General features: G+C 41.4%; 2 protein-coding genes across 2 annotated transcripts in view; one reads left to right on the forward strand and one right to left on the reverse strand.

The window, feature by feature from the left end:
• slc25a35 (solute carrier family 25 member 35) overlaps positions 1-9,680 on the reverse strand; it is a 34,468-nt gene that overhangs the window by 8,744 nt on the left and 16,044 nt on the right. The gene's annotated exons all lie outside the window — the stretch shown is intronic.
• LOC104937332 (mannose-P-dolichol utilization defect 1 protein) lies at positions 1,905-5,736 on the forward strand. The gene is made up of 7 exons (XM_027273457.1): positions 1,905-2,121; positions 2,243-2,308; positions 3,241-3,373; positions 3,640-3,725; positions 4,201-4,316; positions 4,406-4,516; positions 4,586-5,736. The coding sequence occupies exons 1-7, from the start codon at positions 2,028-2,030 to the stop codon at positions 4,709-4,711; spliced, it is 732 nt and encodes a 243-aa protein (XP_027129258.1). The 5' UTR covers positions 1,905-2,027; the 3' UTR covers positions 4,712-5,736.

Raw genomic sequence — 9,680 nt, forward strand, 5'->3', positions numbered from 1 at the left:
TGATGTATGGCTGCAGGATCGCAGCACGCCGGACTTTGAACCTGCAGCAGCACGAACAATGTGTCATTGACACGGCGTGCAGGACGTGGATGCATGACCACGCTGTGCACGCTGCATTCTGCATGTGTCTGTGTCTCTGAGCTGCTGTGCAGAGCTCAGGACTGCAGCTGTCAATAAATCAAGTTTATCACGTTTTAATAAAAACAAGAGTTTCTGAACACACATGCCGTCTCCTAGCAACGCTTGTGCAAGGCAGAGTTCACTATCAGTGAGAGGTTGTAAATCTGCTCCCTCCGCCCTCTGCTTCCTCCCTCCCTTCCTTCCTCTCATGTTCTGTAAAAGTCCAACATCACAACCACAACAGGCTTTTCCTCACTCTCTCCGAGGGTCTAAGGACAGAGGGTGTCACTCCCTGCACAGGTTGTAAAGCCTCAGAGGAAAATGGACTTTGTGACTTTGGGCTCTACAAATAAAATCTGATCTGATTTGATGTTAAAAGATGAAGGATGCGTTCATGACCTGCAGAGGGTTTCTCTGTCCTCCATCCTCTCATCACCTGAACTCTGACTTCATCTCATTTGAATCTGAAGTTTAAAATGTGATCAGACAGACGAGCTAATGAAGGAACAGTGAGCTCTGAGGGCGTGAAACAAAAGCAGGAGCTGATAACTCTGTGAATGTTTAACCACCTGTTCCTTAATGACGGATCATAAAGTGGATCATTGTTTTACACTTTGATCTGTCTGAGTGACTCACCTGTAATAAATGAAGCCAAACAGTGAAGCAGTAGTTCAGTTTTCTGATATTTCTATGAACTTTTTAAACATTTCTCTGTCTGTATTTGTATTTTTTGGATCATACAAACTTAATGTTCCCATGTTGAGTCTTTTCTTTGGTTCTTTGACTTGTTTTAATGGAGGACAAGTCTGTTCACACCATTTATTCACTTTACATCAGGGAAACACTCACCTCAGTCGTCTGCACAGAAATGAAAGAAATGCTGAGTTTAGAAAAAGAAACCAAAAGTTTCATTTTACTGTAAAATGCAACATTATTTCCAATTAATGATTTAATAAGCATTCATTACTTCTGATACTGTGCCACAGCAACAACGTGGATGCTTTGTGCAGATTCAGACAGGAGGCGTCCATCAGTCGACCCTGTTACCACGCCTGCATGATGAAGAGTCACATATCTGACAGTGACAGTCACCTTTGTCTTTGTCCACACAGGCAGCCGACCAGTCCGTTGATGAGCGCCGCCTGCAGGTGATGAACAGCCTGGCGTTGAACTGGACCACGTTCTTTGAGAGCATCACAAGTCTGTAAATATGAAATATTCAAATAGAGATTAAGAGAGTCACCACGGCAACACTCTCATATTATGCAAAACCATGAAACCTCCCATCCATCGTGACTCCAATCCCTCCTGGTTCTTTTAGAAACGTGTCTTCTCTGACAGCTCTGACGATGAGGTGGAGATGTAATCTGTTACATGAGCACGAAGTAACTTCTGTGTGTATATTGGAACAGTTTCATGTCTTCACATCTGTCAAACTTTGAATGAAGGCAAATGAAACGTGAAAACTTCAGACCTTGGCAGTGAGCACAGAGCGACGGGTACCTGTCGCCCTGTCGCTCTGAGCTCAAACTGAGTGTTTGTACCAACAGGCGTTATGGACGACCAGGAAGAAGAAGAGGAGGTAACCAGGCTCAGCAGCTTCTATGGACATGATGGCAGAGGAGAAGAGAGTGAAGAGGACGCTGACGGAGGAAGCTAAGAAGAGAAAAGGAGAGAGTGAGCGAGCAAGAAGCCGCCGGACAAGAGTAAATGTGGGACTGACTTTTAGTGGTTGGTGAGAGCTTGGTGAAATAAAAGGCTGAAAGACAGACGCCGAGCTAGGCTCACTGCTGCTGGACTAGTCAGTGATATCAGCTGCTGCTGGTGACCTTGTTGACCCCGGCTCTCGGCTGTAAACACCAGGGAACCTTTGACCACTCCCCGCCGTCACAGAGCAGCAGACCACCATGGCTTCTTCTTCTCCTGTCAGACAGTTCCTGGTTTCTTTTTTGATGCCGGAAAAATGTTACGAGGAGATTTTCGTCAACGTTCACATGCACGGTGAGACTCGTAGTTATGAAATATTGGAATGAAATGTTGCGTTATGTTTGTCCAGATGTTTGGAGCTGGGTGACTTACACTGACTCTGAGTCACAGCTGTGGTTTGAACTCTGTGTTTCAGTTCCGTGTCTGAAGTTTCTGCTAAACAGAACCTTTGGATTTTGGATCCTTCTGGACTCTTTACTGGGTAAGAAACTCTGTGGATCACGTGGCAACAACGTCAGCACAACAAAGATGCTTTAGAGTGGTTTTAGGTTTTGAGTTTTTCAAAGTAAAAGCACTAAAAAATGTCAGTAAAAGTATCTTCAGCTAAATGTACTTAAAGCTTTAAAACTCAGTGTTCTGTCATGTGATGTTTATAGATTCATGTTACAGCTGCTTTAATGTGTTTTATGTCTGAACTGTTTTCAGCTTTGTGTCGATGCATTGTCAGATCATTAAGATGTTTTTAAATAGTTTATTTACTCATCTGAACATAAAGAAACACTTCATCCTTCAGTTCATCAGATACACTCACAGGAAGGGAACAAAAGTGAGTAGTCACTTCTCAGAGCTGAAGTGAACACACTCACATCTCACTGTTGTCTTGATTGATCACCATTGATTGGATCAGTGTAGGTAACCATGACGACATCAGGCCTGATGATGATGATGATGAATTTTCCCACAGTACACTGAAGTAAACACGTTACGTTAAGATCTATTCAGTATTTATTTATTGTGAAGCTCAAAATCTGCCTCAGTCAAAGCGTCCACGCTCTTAACCCTGCATAACTTTAAGCCTTAATATAATGTGAACAGGTGAGTTGTATATAAATTCACCCTCAGTACAGTTGTCATGAACGGGGAAATTAGCTACAGAGACCAAAACTGTTTTTTGTACCAGGCTGTAAACATGTTTATTTCTGCTGTGAAGTTGGACATTTGGACATGGGGACTTATGGAGACTGACTCACTTCTGGAGCCAGCCTCAGGTGGACGTTAGAGGAACTGCAGACACTTCCACTTTATTGTTTACATCACTCTGAAATAATTCACTCTCTGACTCCATGTTGGTTGTAGTTAGTGTTGTTTCACCTCCTCGTCTCCTTGTCTCCTCGTCTCCTTGTCTCCTTGCAGCCCAGCTGTCTCAGCTGTTGAAGATCCTGTGGATAGGAGGTGCGGCGGGCCTGAGTCTGACCTCTGCCCTGCTGCAGCTTTATGCCTTCTCATGTCCAGTCTTGTACGCCGCTGCCCTCAACTTCCCGCTCTTGTACGTACCGACCGAATAAGACGAGTCAGTGCTGACTCACTGGAAGTCTGAGACATGATGAGACGAGTGACATCAGTGTGTGTGTGAATCAGCCTCAGGGCTCTCAGAGTAAACCCTTAAATCCAGGAATGTGTTGTTAATGTTGAAGCTCAGAGCTCCTGGTGTAGTCACACAGCAGCTGTGTAATACACAAAACAAATGAGCGCACACCTCATTAGTGTGCACTGATGTGAATACAGTGTGTTGTTGTGTGTGTGTGTCTGCAGCGCCTGGACTGAGAGGCTCTTCGTGTTGGCGCAGACGGCAGCCATCGTCTTCCTCATCCTGTTTCATGGAGGTGAAACCCTCAAAGGTATTTTTAAGTCTGACTGACTAAAGCAGTGATGTGCTCCTCTCTGAACGCCTCTCAGTTTCTATGAAACAAACAGGGATGATGAGTTCTATGAACAGATTAAAACTCAGTTTACATTTTTTGCTTTTTGGCAACAGTCACGTTCTTATCTGACTGGCTGCTCGAGCAAATATTTGCACTGGAATTCATTTAAAAACCATTAAGTTTATCCAGACAAAGCTGCAACAAGTGTGTGTGTGTGTGTGTGTGTCTGTTTATAATATAATATCAGTCTGTTTAACGTTCTGTCAGCGCTACAGGAACACTATGTAAGTATGTTAAGGTTGTCTGAATGTTACTGAAGTGATACATTGTGGTTCAAAGTCTCAGTTCTGTAATTCTCTATATCAGCACTCATGTGGAGCAGCTGGATGTGCTTCATCAGCTGCAGCACTGACAGGGATCTGCTTTAAGTGTTGATGATCTCGTCTCGTAGGGCTGCTCCTCCTCATGGTGTATGCTGCTGTCATGCTCCTGCTGGGCTCCTGGTTACCTGCAGCAGTCGCCTCCTGGATGCAGACCTCCAGTCCGGCTGCTTTAATTGCAAGCAAGGTGTCAGATCAAATCAAACCTCGGCTCGTCTTACCTCTGAGCTGAAACCAGAGCAGAGTGAATTCATATGTTGGATTTGTTGTTTGCAGGCTCTCCAGGCTCGAACTAACTACTGCAACGAGCACACAGGCCAACTGTCCACGCTGTCTGTGTCACTGTCCTGTGCCGGCTCTCTGGGCGTTCTCTTCACGTCTCTACAGGTAACACAACCTCAGACTTTACTCCATCCTGTCGCTGTCTGTCTTTGCTAACCGACTTTTATTTTGTAGGAGACAGGAAGCTTCTTGTCTACTCTGTCACACATCCTGTCAGCCTGTCTCAGCTGCGTCCTCCTGGTCCAGGTCTTGTCCTCCTCCAGGGGCAGCAGGGACGCCACCAAAAGGAAGAGCGAGTAGGACGGAGGAGGACGGAGGAGGACGGAGGAGGACGCTAGTATCATGTTTACAGAATCTTTTATACAAATGTGTGTGTGTGTGTGTGTGTGTGTGTGATTTAGTTGTTTGAGTGTTTCCTGTTTAACTGAGGGAATAAACAGAGTTTTGTCGCCACCTGGTCTTTGAAATAAGAATGACCTCTCTGTGTGTGAGTGTTGCCGAGAAACACTCGACACATTGACAGGCGCTCTGCCAACACACTGATTTAACTGAGCGTGCACCAGCGACACATTAACCTTGTTTGTTTTGGCAGTTTGCAGTTTATTTCCATCAGGCTGAGCACAGACACAACAGTGATCGCTCATGAGGTTTCATAAAGCACTTTATATATGTGTGTTCAGACTTTATGGATCTTCTTTCATGTTTAACTGAATTCAGTGATGCAGGTGAAAACAGAGAGGTCGGTCACTTCCAGTCACCTTTAGCCACCTGTAAACTGTGTTAGCAACAGTCAAACATTATCTGTGTGTACATAAAAATCCTGACCCGTCGAAGCGTTGTGACATTCATACCTCAGATAACACGAGACACACCTCAAAGTGTTTCCAAAGAAAGTGCTGCAGGTTAAAATCAGGTGATCGTGGTTAACCTTTAACCTTGAGGGGAGCGTTCCAGTCAGCGAGCATGCTGCTCAGAGCTGCAGGGACATTTCCTCACATGATGTATGTATGAAATATTGTGAAAAGACAGTTTCTGTTCTGTAATTATTCAAAACTGGGAAATTCATGGATTGGTTCATTTTGAATGTGATGCTGAGATCACTGGAAGATTTCAGAAACTTGAGGAAATGAAGCTCAGTTAGAGGAAGTCAACTCTACAACCGTCCAAAGCACACAGAGACAAAGTCCATGAATAAAAAGTCTGATCGTTTATTCGCCGCCCATAACAGGAAGTACATTTTAAAACAATTTAGCATTTTCATCAAAGCTCCCCAAAACAAACTTTGGAACTTTCTTGTGTTCCCAAATAAACTGATCAGTAACATTTCTCTCCTGTGACTTTTTTTTTCAGAATTCTAACCTTTTTAAAAAAAAAAAAATCTGACTTTTTTTCTGAGAATTCAAAACATTTTTCCACAATTTTTTTTTATTTTTTTCCTTCAAAATTCTGACTTTTTTCTCTTAAAATTCAGATTTTTTTCTGACAATTCTGACTTATTTCAGAAAGTTCTGACTTTTTTCTCTTAAAATTCTGACTTATTTTCTGGGAATTCTGATTTTTTTTTCCACAAAATTTTGACTTTTTTTTCTTCGAAATTCTGACTCATCTCATAAAAATTCTGCCTTTTTTTCTCTTAAAATGCTGACTTTTTCCTGACAATTCTGACTTTTTTCCTCTTAAAATTCTGGCTTTTTACCTTCAAAAATTCTGACTTTTTCCTGAGAATTCAAAACATTTTTCCACAAATTTTTGACATTTTTTCCTTCAAAATTCTGACTTATTTCTCAAAATTTTGACATTTTTTTCTCTTAAAATTCTGACATCTGTTCTCAAAATTCTGACTTTTCCACATAATTTTGACTTTTTTTTTTTAAATCTGACTTATTTCTCAAAATTCTGATTTTTTTCTCTTAAAATTCTGACTTATTTTCTGGGAATTCTGATTTTTTTTCCACAAAATTTTGACTTTTTTTTCTTCGAAATTCTGACTCATCTCATAAAAATTCTGACTTTTTTTCTCTTAAAATGCTGACTTTTTCCTGACAATTCTGACTTTTTTCCTCTTAAAATTCTGGCTTTTTACCTTCAAAAATTCTGACTTTTTCCTGAGAATTCAAAACATTTTTCCACAAATTTTTGACTTTTTTTCCTTCAAAATTCTGACTTATTTCTCAAAATTTTGACATTTTTTTCTCTTAAAATTCTGACATCTGTTCTCAAAATTCTGACTTTTCCACATAATTCTGACTTTTTAAAAAAAATTCTGACTTATTTCTCAAAATTCTGATTTTTTCCAGCTAACAGCACTAACAGACTGAGCTGAAACATGAGCTAACATGCAGCTAACAAACTGAGCTAACAGCTAGCTAAACAGACTGAGCTACATGAGAGCGAACAGCAGCTAAACAAAAACTGAGCTAACATGAGCTAACAGCAGCTAACAGACTGGGCTAACATGAGCTAACAGCAGCTAACAGACTGAGCTAACATGAGCTAACATGAGCTAACTGAGCTAACAAGCTAACAGACTAGAGCTAACATGAGCTAACAGACGAGCTACAATGAGCTAAAGACTGAGCTAACATGAGCTAAAAGCAGCTAACAGACTGAGCTAACATGAGCTAACCAGACTGAGCTAACAGACGGAGCGTAACAGGCAAGCTAACAAAGGAGCTAATAGCAGCTAACATGAGCCAGCTAACAGACTGAACAACATGAGTCTAACAGCAGCTAACAGCTGAGCTAACAGACTGAGCATAGCAACAGCAGCTACAGCAGCTTAACAGACTGAGCTAACAGAGCTAACAGCAGCTACAGCTTCAGCAGTGTTACTTCCTGTCCATCGCATAAACTATGTAAATCACAAGAGAGTTGAGGCGGAGCAGCGGAGGACATCAGAGGGGAAACCAGAAAACATATTCCTCCATAAAATATGATCCAGTTTCACAGAGACAGTGGAATAGTTTGTTGCTGCTGTGGTGACTTAGGTGCCGTAAAGCGTACGTACTTCTATAACCCGACCCGGAGCCCAAGTTACATGTGGGAGAACAGACGTACGAATGACAGAGACCCGTTCACCTGATCACAGGTCAGTGGGTCAACAGGAAGGGTTCACAGGACGGTAGATCATCAGGGAAAGTTTACAGGATGTTGATTTAGGTAAATCTGATTTTTTGACATTTTTAGCTCTCATCGTCCAAATGCTTCCTTCATGTACAGAGTGTTTCTAAAATCACCACCCTCCCCAGTTCTGCCCGCCTAATCGCTACTGTAATGGCTTTACTTAAGATGATCTCAACAAAAAACAAATAATAAAAATAGAATAAAGGTTTTGCCAAAAAAGTGTTTAAAATATAAAACTTCATCAGATTTAAATTATATTGTTACTGAAATTAACATTTGAGTGGCACTTAAGAATCACATTTTATAATTATTATTTCAAGTTTGTTTTGTGTTTTAAAACAAATGTTTTATTAATTGGTATTAAAATCATTATATAAAAGGCCTGTCAGGGCATTTTACTTTATAAGAATCACACACAAACTTAAATTATTGCTCATATTTCAGTGTTTTTACAGCCTTTAAAAAGTTTTCATTAAATTCATCACGGTTGTTGTACGTCGGCGTTCTCTCTCCTCGTTACGTGCCGTAGACGTTGAGCTTCTGCGGCGACCCGGCACAGTGTAGTCCCATCACCACGACATGGACGCCCTCTGCAGCCACATTTTGGGTGCTGTTCTTCAGAAGTGTCGACAGGTAACAAAGTGGTGCGCCATGACACGTCTAATAAATGTACTCAGCTAACAGCACTAACAGACTGAGCTAACATGAGCTAACAGCAGCTAACAAACTGAGCTAACAGCAGCTAAACGACTGACTACATGAGCAACAGCAGCTAACAAAACTGAGCTAACATGAGCTAACAGCACGATAACAGACTGGGCTAACATGAGCTAACAGCAGCTAACAGACTGACTAACATGAGCTAACATGAGCTAACTGAGCTAACACAGCTAACGACTGAGCTAACAGAGCTAACAGACTGAGCTAACGAAGAGCTAAAGACTGAGCTAACATGAGCTAAAAGCAGCTAACAGACTGAGCTAACATGAGCTAACAGACTGAGCTAAAGACGGAGCTAACAGGCAAGCTAACAAAGGAGCTAATAGCAGCTAACGACTGAGGCTAACAGCACTAACAAACTGAGCTAAACATGAGCTAACAGCAGCTAACAGACTGAGGCTAAACAGCAGCTACAGCAGCTAACAGACTAAGAGCTAACAGAGCTAACAGCAGCTAACAGCTGTCAGCAGTTTACTTCCTGTACATCCCATAAACTTGTAAATCACAGAGAGTTGAGGCGGAGCAGCCGAGGACATCAAGGGGAAAACCAGAAAACATTTCCTCCAAAAATATGATCCAGTTTCACCAGAATCAGTGAATAGTTTGCTGCTGTGGTGACTTAGTGCCGTAAAGCTTACGTACTTCTCCCGACCCGGAGCCCAAGTTACATGTGTGTGAGAACAGACGTACGAATGACAGAGACACCGTTCACCTGATCACAGGTCAGTGTGGTCAACAGGAGGTCACAGACGGTAGATCATCAGGGAAAGTTTACAGGATGTTTGATTTAGGTAAATCTGTTTTTGACATTTTTAGTCTCATCGTCCAAATGTTCTTCATGTACAGAGTGTTTTAGAAGATACACAGTTACCTGAACAGTACTGCACGCAGCTAATGTAATGAGCTTTACTTAAGATGAATCTCAACAAAAAACAAATAATAAATAATAATAAAGTGTTTTGCCAAAAAAAGTGTTTAAAATATAAAACTTCATCAGATTTAAATTATATTGTTACTGAAATTAACATTTGAGTGGCACTTAAGAAATCACATTTTATAATTATTATTTCAAGTTTGTTTTGTGTTTTAAAAAAATGTTTTTATTAATTGGTATTAAAATCATTTATAAAAGGCCTGTCAGGGCATTTTAACTTTATAAGAATCAACACAAACTTAAATTATTGCTCATATTTCAGTGTTTTTACAGCCTTTAAAAAGTTTTCATTAAATTCATCACGGGTTGTTGTACGTCGGCGTTCTCTTCTCTCTCGTTACGTGCCGTAGACTGAGCTTCTGCAGCGCGACCCGGCACAGTGTAGTCCCATCACCACGACATGGACGCTCCTCTGCAGCCACATTGGGTGCTTCTTTCAGAAGTGTCGACAGGTAACAAAGTGTGCGCCATGACACGTCTAATAAATGTACT

Source organism: Larimichthys crocea, chromosome XXII (assembly GCF_000972845.2).
Source record: "Larimichthys crocea isolate SSNF chromosome XXII, L_crocea_2.0, whole genome shotgun sequence".
In the NCBI taxonomy this organism is placed as follows: Eukaryota; Metazoa; Chordata; class Actinopteri; family Sciaenidae; genus Larimichthys; species Larimichthys crocea.

Coding starts and splice junctions, on each gene's coding strand:
- LOC104937332 (XM_027273457.1), top strand. CDS start 2,028: ATGGCTTCTTCTTCTCCTGTCAGACAGTTCCTGGTTTCTTTTTTGATG. Junction 3,726..4,200: donor TGGAGGTGAAACCCTCAAAG/GTATTTTTAAGT, acceptor CTCGTCTCGTAG/GGCTGCTCCTCCTCATGGTG. Junction 4,517..4,585: donor TTCTCTTCACGTCTCTACAG/GTAACACAACCT, acceptor TTTATTTTGTAG/GAGACAGGAAGCTTCTTGTC.